Source organism: Pseudophryne corroboree, chromosome 7, assembly GCF_028390025.1.
Source record: "Pseudophryne corroboree isolate aPseCor3 chromosome 7, aPseCor3.hap2, whole genome shotgun sequence".
NCBI lineage: Eukaryota > Metazoa > Chordata > Amphibia > Anura > Myobatrachidae > Pseudophryne > Pseudophryne corroboree.
The window spans coordinates 101158480-101173674 of NC_086450.1; the positions used below are offsets into that span (position 1 = coordinate 101158480).

At 48.7% G+C, this 15195-nt stretch overlaps 1 protein-coding gene across 5 annotated transcripts in view; it reads left to right on the plus strand.

The window, feature by feature from the left end:
• TLK1 (tousled like kinase 1) overlaps positions 1–15195 on the plus strand; it is a 706650-nt gene that overhangs the window by 646458 nt on the left and 44997 nt on the right. For 4 of the 5 annotated variants that reach the window (XM_063933490.1, XM_063933489.1, XM_063933486.1 and 1 more), the window contains exon 12: positions 5628–5715. In XM_063933490.1, the coding sequence (XP_063789560.1) occupies positions 5628–5715 (88 nt within the window). The remainder of the gene's footprint in view (positions 1–5627; positions 5716–15195) is intronic. The other variant, XM_063933487.1, reaches the window with a different exon arrangement.

Sequence of the window (15195 nt, forward strand, 5' to 3'; positions counted from 1 at the left end):
GACACCGGTATGGATGGCTTATTTAGGGAATTACGTGAGAATGTCAACACGCTGCAAGGTCGGTTGACGACATGAGACGGCCGACAAACAATTAGTACCGGTCCAGGCGTCTCAGAAACACCGTCAGGGCCTTTAAAAACGCCCATTTACCTCAGTCGGTCGACACAGACACCGACACTGAATCCAGTGTCGACGGTGAATAAACAAACGTATTCCTTATTAGGGCCACACGTTAAGGGCAATGAAGGAGGTGTTACATATTTCTGATACTACAGGTACCACAAAAAAGGGTATTATGTGGGAGTGAAAAAACTACCTGTAGTTTTTCCTGAATCAGATAAAATAAAATGAAGTGTGTGATGATGCGTGGGTTTACCCCGATAGCAAATATTGGCGTTATACCTTTTCCCGCCAGAAGTTAAGGCGCATTGGGAAACACCCCTTAGGGTGAATAAGGCGCTCACACGCTTATCAAGTGGCGTTACCGTCTCCAGATACGGCCGCCCTCAAGGAGCCAGCTGATAGGCAGCTGGAAAAATATCCTAAAAAGTATATACACACATAAGGTGGTTATACTGCGACCAGCGATCGCCATCAGCCTGGAGATGCAGTGCTGGGTTGGCTTGGTCGGTTTCCCTGACTGAAAATATCTGATTGATATAGAGCATTTAATGGGATGCATTATATATTTATGTATGCGAGATGCACAGAGGGTTATGTGCACTCTGGCATCAAAATAAGTGCGGGGTCCATATCTCCCAGAAGATGTCATGGACACGACAGTGGTCAGGTGATACATATCCCATACGACACATGGAAGTATGGCCGTATAAAGGGAAAGAGTTATTTGGGGTCGGTCCAACGGACCTGGGGGTCTCGGCAACAGCTGGAAATCCAACCTTTTTACCCCAAGTTACATCTCAGCAGAAACAGACACCGTCTTTTCAGCCTCAATCTTTCCGTTCCCATGAGGGCAAGCGGGCAAAAGGCCAGTCATATCTGCCCAGACATAGAGGAAAGGGAAGTAGACTGCAGCAGACAGCCCCTTCCCAGGAAAGGAAGCCCTCCACCGCGTCTGCCAAGTCCCCAGCATGACGCTGGGGCCGTGTAAGCGGACTCAGGTTAGGTGGGGGTGTAGTCTCAAGAGTCTCGACGCGCAGTGGGATCACTCGCAAGTTGACCCCTGGATCGTAATAGTATTATCCCAGGGGTACAGATTGGAGAGTCGAGACATCTTTTCCTCGCAGGTTCCTGAAGTCTGCGTTACCAACGGCTCCCTCCAACAGGGAGGCAGTATTGGGAAAAATTCACAAGCTGTATTTCCAGCAGGTGATAATCAAAGTACCCCTCCTACAACAAGGAAAAGGGTATTAGTCTTCCACACTATATTGTGGTACTGAAGCCAGACGGCTTGGTGAGACATAGTCTAAATCTGAAATCTTTGAACACTTACATAAAGGTTCAAATCAAGATGGAGTCACTCAGAGCAGTGATAGCGAACCGGAAAGAAGGGGACTATATGGTGTCCCTGGACATCAAGGATTACCTCCATGTCCAAATTTGCCCTTCTCAACAAGGGTACATCGGGTTCGTGATACAGAACTGTCAATATCAGTTTCAAAAGTTGCCGTTGAATTATCCACGGCACCCCGGGCCTTTACCAAGGTAATGGCCGAAAAGATGATTCTCTTCAAAGAAAAGGGGCATCTTAATTATCCCTTACTTGGACGATATCCTGAAAGGGGCAAGTTCCAGAGAACAGTTGGAGGTCGGAAAAGAACTATCTAAAGTAGTTCTACGATAGCACGAGTGGATTCTAAATATTCCAAAAATCGCAGCTGTTTTTCCGATGATACGTCTGCTGTTCCTAGGAATGATTCTGGGCATAGTCCAGAAAAAGGTATTTCTCCTGGAGGGGAAAGCCAGGGAGTTATCCGACCTAGTCAGAAACCTCCTAAAACCAGGCCAAGTATCAGTGCATTAATGCACAGGAGGCCTGGGAAAAATGGTGGCTTCTTACGAAGCGATTCCATTCGGCAGATCTCACGCAAAACATTGTCAGGGAGATTTGCTGGACGAATGGTCCGGATCGCATCTTCAGATGCATCAGCGTATAACCCTGTCTCCATGGACAAGGGTGTTTTTTCTGTGGGGGCTGCAGAGTGCTCATCTTCTAGAGGGCAGCACATTCAGCTTTCAGGACTGTGTTCTGGTGACCACAGATGCCAGCCTGAGGGGCTGGGGAGCAGTCACACAGGGAAGAAATTTCCAAGGAGGTGTGGTCAAGTCTGGAGATTTCTCTCCACATGAATATACTGGAGCTAAGGGCAAGTTACACTGCTCTGAGCCTAGGAAGACCTCTGCTTCAAAGTCAACCGGTGCTGATCCAGTAGGACATCATCATGGCAGTCGCCCACGTAAGCAGACGGGGCGGCACAAGAAGCAGGAGGGCAATGATTGCAAGGATTCTTCGCTGGGCGAAAGATCATGTGATAACACTGTCAGCAGTGTTCATTCCGGGAGTGGACGACTGGGAAGATTTCCTCAGCATGAATGAATTCCACCCGGAAAAGTGGGAACTTCATCTGGAAGTTTCCACATGATTGTAAACCATTGGGAAAGACCAAAGGTGGTTATGCTGGCGTCCCACATGAAGCGCCAGGTCTAGAGACCCTCAGGCAATAGCTGGGACGCTCTGGTAACACCGTGGGTGTACCAGTCGGTGTATGTGTTCCCTCCTCTGTTTTTCATACCCAGTGTATGGAAAATGATAGGAAGAAGAGGAGTAAGAACTATACTCGGGGCTCCGGTTTGGCCAAGAAGGACTTGGTACCCGGAACTTCAAGAGATACTAGGAAGGATCTTGATTCAGCAAGAATCATGTCTGTTCCAAGACTTACCGCAGCTGCGTTGACGCCAGGGCGGGGGAACGCCGGATCCTAAGGGAAAAAGGCATTCCGGAAGAGGTCATCCCTACCATGGTCAGAGCCAGGAAGGAGGTGACCGCACAACATTATCACCGCTTAGGTGAAAATATATGTTCCATAGTGTGAGGCCAGGAAGGCTCCACGGAAGAATTTCAACTAGGTTAATTCCTACATTTCCTGCAAACAGGAGTGTCTATGGGCCTAAAATTGGGGTCCATTAAGGTTCAAAATTTCGGCCTGTCGATTTTCTTCCAGAAAGAAAGTGGCTTCAGTTACTGAAGTCCAGAAGTTTGTTAAGGGAGTACTACAACCCCCTTCGATGTCTCCAGTGACACTGGGCGATCTCAATGTAGTTTTGGGATTCCTAAAATCACATTGGTTTAAACAACTCAAATCTGTGGATTTGTTATATCTCACATGGTAAGTGACCATGTTGTTGGTCCTGGCCTCGGCCAGGTGAGTGTCAGAATTGGCGGCTGTGTCTCACAAAGCCATATCTGATTGTCCGTTCGGACAGAGCAAAGCTGCGGACTCGTCCCCAGTTTCTCCTGAAGGTGGTGTCAGCGTTTCACCTGAACCAGCTTATTGTGGTACCTGCGGTTACTAGGGACTTGGAGGACTCCAAGTTGCTGGATGTTGTCAGGGCCCTGAAAATATAGTTTCCAGGTCGGCTGGAGTCAGGAAATCTGACTTGCTGTTTATCCTGTATGTACCCAACAAGCTGGGTGCTCCTGCTTCTAAGCAGTCGATTGCTCGTTGGATTTTAGCACAGTTCAACTTGCACATTCTGTGGCAGGCATGCCACAGCCTAAATCGGTTAAGGCCCATTCCACAAGGAAGGTGGGCTCATCTTGGGCGGCTGCCCGAGGGGTCTCGGCATTACAACTCTGCCGAACAACTACGTAGTCGGGGGAGAACACGTTTGTAAATTTCTACAAATATGATACCCTGGCAAAAGAGGACATGGAATTCTCTCATTCGGTGCTGCAGAGTCATCCGCACTCTCCCGCCCGTTTTGGGAGCTTTGGTATAATCCCCATGGTCCTTTCAGGAACCCCAGCATCCACTAGGACGATAGAGAAAATAAGAATTTACTTACCGATAATTCTATTTCTCGGAGTCCGTAGTGGATGCTGGGCGCCCATCCCAAGTGCGGATTATCTGCAATACTTGTACATAGTTATTGCTAACTAATTCGGGTTACTGTTGTAGTGAGCCATCTTTCAGAGGCTCCTCTGTTATCATACTGTTAACTGGGTTCAGATCACAGGTTGTACAGTGTGATTGGTGTGGCTGGTATGAGTCTTACCAGGGATTCAAAATCCTCCCTTATTGTGTACGCTCGTCCGGGCACAGTACCTAACTGGAGTCTGGAGGAGGGTCATAGGGGGAGGAGCCAGTGCACACCACCTGATCTGGAAAAGCTTTACTTTTTGTGCCCTGTCTCCTGCGGAGCCGCTATTCCCCATGGTCCTTTCAGGAACCCCAGCATCCACTACGGACTCCGAGAAATAGAATTATCGGTAAGTAAATTCTTATTATAACACACAGGAATCATTGGAAAAGTATTTGGGCAGCTCTGACATATATAATTCACTCATAAGCGATGCCTATATTGCTGCAAACCTCAGTCTGTCATCTATTGGCCGTATTGCGTATCGCTGTGCCATCTAGGATAACCAATAACCGTACCCTAATGGAGTGATGTACCCATAGTTGCACCACTGAGATGATTGGCCAGGCACAGTGTAGCTGGAAGATATAAAACCAGTACTGCAGATCATATTCTACATGGTTTACCTCTGTTAGACCTGCTCTCTGTATATTCTAGGACATGCCTGCTTGTGCTATTATTTGCTATTTCAGATAAGACGTAATGCTGTACACCTGGAGCCAATTACATATGGTAGCATAAATACAAACGGACTTGGATGTACAGACTGAAATATGTAGTAGATAGACACCAGCTCTTGTAATCCAATAAGCATGACCTCCTGGTATTCACATCTGACAACTGTACAGCCATGGATAACCTAAACCATGCATTCATATAAACTGCTGTCTTAACACCTTAAAACCAGCATTAAGTTATCCATATATATATGATGTAAGTATGTTATCCATGTTTTGTAGTTAATTCCTTGGATAATCATCTGAAGGCAAAATAACGTTGTTGTTGTTGTTCTTCTCCACCACCTCTCTACCTTTTTCTTTTATTGTTTTAATAACCACTTGTAACTTTCCTTGAGCTGGCGGAGTGACTGGCTACAGTGAGGTCATGTTCTGCCTTTCCAAGAACTTTCTGTTCCAAGTATCCTTAAAATGTAAATGTCATCTGTAAGCTATGTGTGGAACGTGGCTATCTCCTGTACTTTCTGCTACAGGAAAACGGTGATTAAAGGGCAGCTCCATGTGTATCAAATAGGGAGGGGAAGGTAGTAGACCTAGGCCGGTCATAGCTATACAGTGGATCTTTAATAGCAGTTACAGACTGCTACGTGGCGTGCTGATACTGCTTGCAGCTTGGCTCCAGGGAACACCAATACTATTATGAGCATTCCTGTATTTGCTGTGTGCAGATTTAATTGTGGAAAACACCACTAGGGGTTGAGCTACAATATCTTTAAGACTATGCATGGTAAATACAGAATTATATTATATAATTATTATTTTTTTAACAATGCTGCATTGTTGTCTCAGATTTGTTCATTGCTCACTCAGGTTAACCCCTGCCGAATACCATGAGCAGGAAGAAATCTTTAAACTGCGACTCGGACATTTAAAGAAGGTATGTGTGTCGTTGTTTTATAATGCTCCACATTCTCTTACTGCGAAAATCCATAACTGGTGTTTAGAACATAGAACAATGGCTGCTGATTTAGTTTTCTTCTGTTGTCATCTGTGTTCCACTTACACATGTTTCAGGCAGCTGAATTAATTTGGGTACCTGAGGAAGCTGTTTTTCCTTTGCAGACAACAATAGGGCTGGTTAGTTAATCTTTTGATCTTGGCAAGTAACATTTCTTTCCCCCAGTTTGCTCTGTAAAGTGTTCTAAAGATGAGACCATTTTTCTGAGTAGCGTGGTTTAAGGTATTCCGAGTGCAACTCTGCGGTATGGCTTTTCAGCTTAAGGGGTATATTCAATTAAAGTCGGATCCATTCCGACATGTATTTGTCGGAATGGATCCGACAACCCCTATTCAATCCCATCTAAAATTCGACTTTTTCAAGTCGAATATTAGATGGGACCCAGAGGAGGAGAGGGGGGGCGAGCCGCGGGGGGACAGCCGGTGGCAGCCAGAGGAGATCAGTGCTACGATCAGCGCTGCAGCAGGATGTCGCTCACCCGCCCGGCCTCACGGCAGCTTCCACCCGTGCTGGAGCTGGGTGGAAGCTGCCGTGAGGTCGGGCGGGTGAGTGACATCCAGCTGCAGCGCTGATCGTAGCACTGATCTCCTGTATGCCCGCTGGCTCCCCCGCCCCCCCCCCCCCCCCCCCCGTCTCCCTGCAGCTCATCCCCCCCCCCCTTCGCCGCCTCCGGGTCCATTTCATTCCAACATAACTTTGATGTCGGATTGAGATAGTCGAAAAGGGGGCCAAAACCTGCCGGATTTGGCCCCGTTTTTGACATCAACCCGTGGATCGGCAGCTATTCCGCCGATCCACGTGCTTTTCTACAAGTCGACTGCCTCGACTTGTCGAAAAGCTCTGAATAGGTCGAATCAGGATTCACCATCAAAAGTCAAAAACTGACGTCTTTTCGACAGACAGCAGTTTTCGACTGCAATTAAATATACCCCTAAATCTTCAGCTATCTTATCCAAGGAGTAGTACTCTCACTGCTGTACTGTTCTGCCCAAATATACCTGTGAGCAGTGTGGTAATTATATATGTATTGTGTATCATTTAATGGTAACAACATACATTTCCTGCTATCGTTACATGTGTAGAATTTTCATCCTGCTATTGGCTTCCTTGTGTACTTCCTTTGCACATAAATTAAACGCATCATTGTTAATGATACATAATGTTATGGGGTAGTTGTATGTTACATGGCTGATGTGTTCTCTAGTATGTAGAAATCTTGTGCTGTCACATGTTACTCTGACTCTAAAGATACTTTCCTCCTGCAGTGATTAAAATAAGATTTTACTCACCGGTAAATCTATTTCTCGTAGTCCGTAGTGGATGCTGGGAACTCCGTAAGGACCATGGGGATTAGCGGCTCCGCAGGAGACTGGGCACAACTAAAAGAAAGCTTTTAGACTACCTGGTGTGCACTGGCTCCTCCCACTATGACCCTCCTCCAAGCCTCAGTTAGGATACTGTGCCCGGAAGAGCTGACACAATAAGGAAGGATTTTGAATCCCGGGTAAGACTCATACCAGCCACACCAATCACACCGTATAACTTGTGATATTATACCCAGTTAACAGTATGAAATATAACTGAGCCTCTCAAAAGATGGCTCAACAATAACCCTTGTAGTTAACAATAACTATATACAAGTATTGCAGACAGTCCGCACTTGGGACGGGCGCCCAGCATCCACTACGGACTACGAGAAATAGATTTACCGGTGAGTAAAATCTTATTTTCTCTGACGTCCTAGTGGATGCTGGGAACTCCGTAAGGACCATGGGGATTATACCAAAGCTCCCAAACGGGCGGGAGAGTGCGGATGACTCTGCAGCACCGAATGAGAGAACTCAAGGTCCTCCTCAGCCAGGGTATCAAATTTGTAGAATTTTGCAAACGTGTTTGCCCCTGACCAAGTTGCAGCTCGGCAAAGTTGTAAAGCCGAGACCCCTCGGGCAGCCGCCCAAGATGAGCCCACTTTCCTCGTGGAATGGGCTTTTACTGATTTAGGATGCGGCAATCCAGCCGCAGAATGCTCCAGCTGAATTGTGCTACAAATTCAGCGAGCAATAGTCTGCTTAGAAGCAGGAGCACCTATTTTGTTGGGTGCCTACAGGATAAAAAGCGAGTCAGTTTTCCTGACTCCAGCCGTCCTGGAAATATAAATTTTTAAGGCCCTGACTACGTCCAGTAACTTGGAATCTTCCAAGTCCCTAGTAGCCGCAGGCACTACAATAGGTTGGTTCAAGTGAAAAGCTGATACCACCTTAGGGAGAAACTGGGGACGAGTCCTCAATTCTGCCCTATCCATATGGAAAATCAGATAAGGGCTTTTACATGACAAAGCCGCCAATTCTGACACACGCCTGGCCGAAGCCAAGGCCAATAACATGACCACTTTCCACGTGAGATATTTCAAATCCACAGTTTTAAGTGGCTCAAACCAATGTGATTTTAGGAAACTCAACACCACGTTGAGATCCCAAGGTGCCACAGGAGGCACAAAAAGGGGCTGAATATGTAGCACTCCCTTTACAAATGTCTGAACTCCAGGCAGTGAAGCCAATTCTTTCTGGAAGAAAATCGACAGAGCCGAAATCTGGACCTTAATGGAACCCAAGTTTAGGCCCATAGTCACTCCTGACTGTAGGAAGTGCAGAAAACGACCCAGCTGAAATTCCTCTGTTGGGGCCTTCCTGGCCTCACACCACGCAACATATTTTCGCCAAATACGGTGATAATGGTTTGCGGTTACTTCTTTCCTGGCTTTTATCAGCGTAGGAATGACTTCCTCCGGAATGCCCTTTTCTTTAGGATCCGGAATTCAACCGCCATGCCGTCAAACGCAGCCGCGGTAAGTCTTGGCACAGACAGGGCCCCTGCTGTAGCAGATCCTGTCTGAGCGGTAGAGGCCATGGGTCCTCTGATATCATTTCTTGAAGTTCTGGGTACCAAGCTCTTCTTGGCCCATCCGGAACCACGAGTATCGTTCTTACTCCTCGTTTTCTTATTATTCTCAGTACCTTGGGTATGAGAGGCAGAGGAGGGAACACTTAAACCGACTGGTACACCCACGGTGTCACTAGAGCGTCCACAGCTATTGCCTGAGGGTCCCTTGACCTGGCGCAATATCTATGTTTAGGCGGGACGCCATCATGTCCACCTGTGGCCTTTCCCAACGGTTTACCAACAGTTGGAAGACTTCTGGATGAAGTCCCCACTTTCCCGGGTGTATGTCGTGTCTGCTGAGGAAGTCTGCTTCCCAGTTGTCCACTCCCGGAATGAACACTGCTGACAGTGCTAAGACGTGATTTTCCGCCCATCGGAGAAGCCTTGTGGCTTCTGCCATCTCCATCCTGCTTCTTGTGCCGCCCTGTCGGTTTACATGGGCGACTGCCGTGATGTTGTCTGATTGGATCAGTACCGGCTGGTTTTGAAGCAGAGGCCTTGCCAGACTTAGGGCATTGTAAATGGCCCTCAGTTCCAGAATATTTATGTGTAGGGACGACTCCTGACTTGTCCAAAGTCCTTGGAAATTTCTTCCCTGTGTGACTGCCCCCCAGCCTCGAAGGCTGGCATCCGTGGTTACCAGGACCCAGTCCTGTATGCCGAATCTGCGGCCCTCTTGAAGATGAGCACTCTGCAGCCACCACAGTAGAGATAACCCGGTCTCCAAGGACCAGGGTATCAGCCGATGCATCTGAAGATGCGATCCCGACCACTTGTCCAAGAGGTCCCACTGAAAGGTTCTTGCATGGAACCTGCCGAATGGAATTTTGCTTCGTAAGAAGCTACCATTTTTCCCAGGACTCGTGTGCAGTGATGCACCGATACCTGTTTTGGTTTCAGGAGGTCTCTGACTAGAGATGACAGCTCCTTGGCTTTCTCCTGCGGGAGAAACACTTTTTTCTGTTCTGTGTCCAGAACCATCCCCAGGAACAGTAGGCGTGTGGTAGGAACCAGCTGTGACTTTGGAATGTATAGAATCCAGCCGTGCTGTTGTAGCACTTCCCGAGATAGTGCTACTCCGACCAACAACTGCTCCTTGGACCTCGCCTTTATAAGGAGATCGTCCAAGTACGGGATAATTAAAACTCCCTTTTTTCGAAGGAGTATCATCATTTCTGCCATTACCTTGGTAAAGACCCTCGGTGCCGTGGACAGTCCAAACGGCAGTGTTTGGAATTGGTAATGGCAATCCTGTACCACAAATCTGAGGTACTCTTGGTGAGGATGGTAAATGGGGACATGTAGGTAAGCATCCTTGATGTCCAGGGATACCATGTAATCCCCCTCCTCCAGGCTTGCAATAACCGCCCTGAGCGATTCCATCTTGAACTTGAATTTTTTTATGTATGTGTTCAAGGATTTTAAATTTAAAATGGGTCTCACCGAACCGTCCGGTTTCGGTACCACAAATAGTGTGGAATAGTAACCCCGTCCTTGTTGAAGTAGGGGCACCTTGACTATCACCTGCTGGGAATACAGCTTGTGAATTGCGTCTAGCACAGCCTCCCTGCCTGAGGGAGTTGTCGGCAAGGCAGATTTGAGGAAACGGCGGGGGGGAGACGCCTCGAATTCCAGCTTGTACCCCTGAGATACTACTTGAAGGATCCAGGGATCCACCTGTGAGCGAGCCCACTGATCGCTGAAATTTTTGAGGCGGCCCTCCACCGTACCTGGCTACGCCTGTGAAGCCCCCGCGTCATGTGGTGGACTCAGAGGAAGCGGGGGAAGAATTTTGATTCTGGGAACTGGCTGACTGGTGCAGCTTTTTCCCTCTTCCCTCGTCTCTGTGCAGAAAGGAAGCGCCTTTGACCCGCTTGCTTTTCTGAAGCCGAAAGGACTGTATCTGATAATACAGTGCTTTCTTAGGCTGTGAGGAAACCTGAGGTAAAAATTTTTCTTCCCAGCTGTTGCTGTGGATACGAGGTCCCAGAGAACATCCCCAAACAATTCCTCACCCTTATAAGGCTCTATGTGCCTTTTAAAGTCAGCATCACCTGTCCAGTGTCGGGTCTCTAATACCCTCCTGACAGAATGGACATTGCATTAATTCTGGATGCCAGCCGGCCAAATATCCCTCTGTGCATCCCTCATATATAAGACGACGTCTTATGTTCGCAAAATAGTATCCCTGTTTGACAGGGTTACAGACCACGCTGCAGCAGCACTATCTGCAGGTCTCAGTCTAGTACCTGAGTGTGTAAATACAGACTTCAGGATAGCCTCCTGCTTTTTATCAGCAGGTACCTTCAAAGTGGCCGTATCCTAAGACGGCAGTGCCACCTTTTTTGACAAACGTGTGAGCGCCTTATCCTCCCTAGGGATTATCTCCCAGCGTAACTTATCCTCTGGCGGGAAAGGGTACGCCATCAGTAACTTTTTAAAAATTACCAGTTTCTTATCTGGGGAACCCACGCTTTTTCACACTTCATTCACTCATTTGATGGGGGAACAAAACACTGCCTGCTTTTTCTCCCCAAACATAAAACCCTTTTTTAGTGGTACTTGGGTTAATGTCAGAAATGTGTAACACATTTTTTATTGCCGGGATCATGTAACGGATGTTCCTAGTGGATTGTGTATATGTCTCAACCTCATCGACACTGGAGTCAGACTCCGTGTCGACATCTGTGTCTGCCATCTGAGGGAGCGGGCGTTTTTGAGCCCCTGATGGCCTTTGAGACGCCTGGGCAGGCGCGGGCTGAGAAGCCGGCTGTCCCATAGCTGTTACGTCATCCAGCCTTTTATGTAAGAAGTTGACACTGTCGGTTTATACCTTCCACCTATCCATCCACTCTGGTGTCGGCCCCACCGGGGGCGACATCACATTTATCGGCATCTGCTCTGCCATCACATAAGCCTCCTCATCAAACGTGTCGACACAGCCGTACCGACACACCGCACACACACAGGGAATGCTCTGACTGAGGACAGGACCCCACACAGCCCTTTGGGGAGACAGAGAGAGAGTATGCCAGCACACACCAGAGCGCTATATAATTTAGGGATTAACACTATATTGAGTGAATTTTTCCCAATAGCTGCTTGTATATACAATATTGCGCCTAAATTTAGTGCCCCCCCTCTCTTTTTAACCCTTTGAGCCTGCAAACTACAGGGGAGAGCCTGGGGAGCTGTCTTCCAGCTGCACTGTGAAGAGAAAATGGCGCCAGTGTGCTGAGGGAGATAGCTCCGCCCCTTTTTCGCGGACTTTTCTCCCGCTTTTTTATGGATTCTGGCAGGGGTATTTATCACATATATAGCCTCTGGGGCTATATATTGTGATATATTTGCCAGCCAAGGTGTTTTTATTGCTGCTCAGGGCGCCCCCCCCCAGCGCCCTGCACCCTCAGTGACCGGAGTGTGAAGTGTGCATGAGGAGCAATGGCGCACAGCTGCAGTGCTGTGCGCTACCTTGGTGAAGACTGATGTCATCTGCCGCCGATTTTCCGGACCTCTTCTTGCTTCTGACTCTGTAAGGGGGACGGCGGCGCGGCTCCGGGAACGAACACCAAGGCCAGTTCCATGCGGTCGATCCCTCTGGAGCTAATGGTGTCCAGTAGCCTAAGAAGCCCAAGCTAGCTGCAAGCAGGTAGGTTCGCTTCTTCTCCCCTTAGTCCCTCGATGCAGTGAGCCTGTTGCCAGCAGGTCTCACTGTAAAATAAAAAACCTAAAATAAACTTTCTTTGTAGGAGCTCAGGAGAGCCCCTAGTGTGCATCCAGCTTGGCCGGGCACAGAAATCTAACTGAGGCTTGGAGGAGGGTCATAGTGGGAGGAGCCAGTGCACACCAGGTAGTCTAAAAGCTTTCTTTTAGTTGTGCCCAGTCTCCTGCGGAGCCGCTAATCCCCATGGTCCTTACGGAGTTCCCAGCATCCACTAGGACGTCAGAGAAACACCCTTATCATTAAATCCGTTTCTCTGACACTGGGATTTAGAGGGGGCTGGTACAGGGGTATGCACTCATTGTGAAACTTATACAGCAAGCCTCCTCCCATCCACCAATTAGAGCTCAGTTTTCAGACTAACAAAGCCCATAGGCTAGAATAGAACTAAACAATCAAACAACATTAGAGTGGGAATGCAGTTTTAGCCAAATGTAGATAGACCAATGTATTTAATCTTAAATCTGTAACATTTCTTAAATATGGAGGGTAGACCAGGTTACTGTCAGACACAAGTAACCTGATCTACTGAGTACAAAGTTGCAGCGCACCTTGAGTTCCCCTCTGAATCAGCCCTTTGTCTCTTCAGCCACGTCAGAGTGGACTGATTTGTTGAGTTTGAAAAACGGTCACAAAAAAGTTGTGTTATGCTCTCCTGGCTTAAATGTAGTTCCGGACTGTCATAGAGTAGGAGTGGGCATTCATCCCTTCAGCTTCATGCAATGACTGATACCTCTCTAGTCTTAAAGTGTAGAATGTTCTCTTCTAGCAAGAAATCTGCAATATATGTGAAAGAGGAGACCCTGAAAATTGTGTGTTGGGCTTCAGCAAGGCTAAATTTTCACCAATTTATTTTAATTTCTCCTTCATCCACTAGGGGACACTGGAGCGCAGTTACAATAGGGGAAATAGTAGGCAGTAACTGGGAGCTGGCTCTTTAAAATTCTAACACTGTGGCTAGCTCCTACCCTACTATGCCCCCCCTCCAAGCCAGTCTTTGTTTTGTGCCCAGAGGGAGCTGGTCACACTCGAGTCTTCTCTGAAGAATTTTTATTTTATTTATTTATTTTTTCTTCTTTCTTGCCACTGCCAGTCTGCACCGCGGGAGCTGCCGGCGGGGTCCCATCGCAGCTGCGTGCGGCTCGGGATGGGCCCCGGGCTGAAGGAGACACTAGCTCTCCGGAACTGGCCGGACACCGCTGCGTGCGGCGCGTGTTGGGGCCGCTCCGTTGGCAGAAGATTCCGGCAGCGGGCAGCGGTAAGTATGTGCGGCCAGACACCGCTGCGTGCGGCGAGTGTCGTGGCTGCTCCACCAAAGATGAGGGGTGAGTGGTGAATTTAAATATGTAATTTTACAAGTGTACTTTTATTTCTTTTAATTCCTGCTCCCCCTGCACTTAAAATGCATGGTTAGAAGTTCTGGCCAGAACGCAGTGCCCCTAGTTCAAACCCCAACTCAGACCCTTGATTACTCCCGCTCCACCTGCGCTTAGCGCTGGTGCCCACGGCTGCTGTTCACTCCCCCCGCTCCCAGCTCGGAACGCTGGTCCCAGCGGCCGCAGCTCACCCCCTACCCGCCCCCCTGCACGGATCCCCGCTGAGCGCGGCTTTCAAAGGTTTGGCACCAACCAATGCTTGCCGGTGACTTTTCCAGTTTCGGAGGAGTTGGATGCGCTCATAACGGCAGCTTGGAAGCATCCAGACGCAAAATTTCAGGTATCAAGAAAAATGTTGTCTTCCTATCCTTTTCCCGCAGATAGCAGGACGCGTTATGAGACCTCTCCGATTGTGGATCCTTCAGTGTCTCATCTATCCAAAAAGACGGTTCTGCCGGTTCCTGGAGCGACTTCGCTGAAGGAGGCGTCCGATAGGAAGTTGGAATCCACCTTGAAGACTATTTACTCGGCGGCGGGGGTATTACATCGCCCGGCGCAGGTAGGTTGTTGAGTCAACAAGGCGATGGAGGCTTGGGCGGAGCAATTGTCCTCTGGAATTTGGGACGATTTGCCGGCGGATCAACTGATACAGTTGGCGGAGCACATCCGTGAATCAGCCCTTTATCTCTGCGAGGCTTCCAAGGACATCTGTATTCTCGGAGCTAGGATTTCCGCTTTAGCAATTTCGACCCGCAGGGCGCTCTGGCTGCGGCAGTGGCAGGCGGATACAGAGTCCAAAAGGGCAGCAGAAGCGTTGCCCTTTACGGGAGAGGTCCTGTTCGGTAAGGGTCTGGATGCCTGGATCTCTCAGGCCACCGGAGGTAAGTCGACTTATCTTCCTTCTGCTTCTCCAGCCCCTCGCAGGCCATATAGGGGTCCCTCCTTTCGATCCTTTCGGGCCCCTTCCAGGTTTCGAGGCCAGGCCAGGGGGGGAGCTTACCGCCTCCCGTGGCCATAGGGGTAGAGGCAGAGGTTCCACAGCCTCAACCCAGTCAGAGGTTAAATCCTCCACCACTACCACCGCATGACGAGCTTCCCTCCCACCTGGGAGACCACAGGGTGGGAGCTCGTCTGTGGGACTTCAAGGAAGTCTGGGTACAGTCCTGCCCAGATGCTTGGGTCAGGGATCTCATCACTTGCGGTTACAAGCTCGATTTTCAGACCCGTCCGTGGTTTTTCACTACGGGTTTACCAGTTTCCGACAGAGGAGTTGCCTTGCAGGCAGCGATCCAAAAGCTTCTAGCCGCAAGGGTACTGATCCCTGTTCCCTCTCAGCATCGGAAACAGGGCTATTACTCAAGC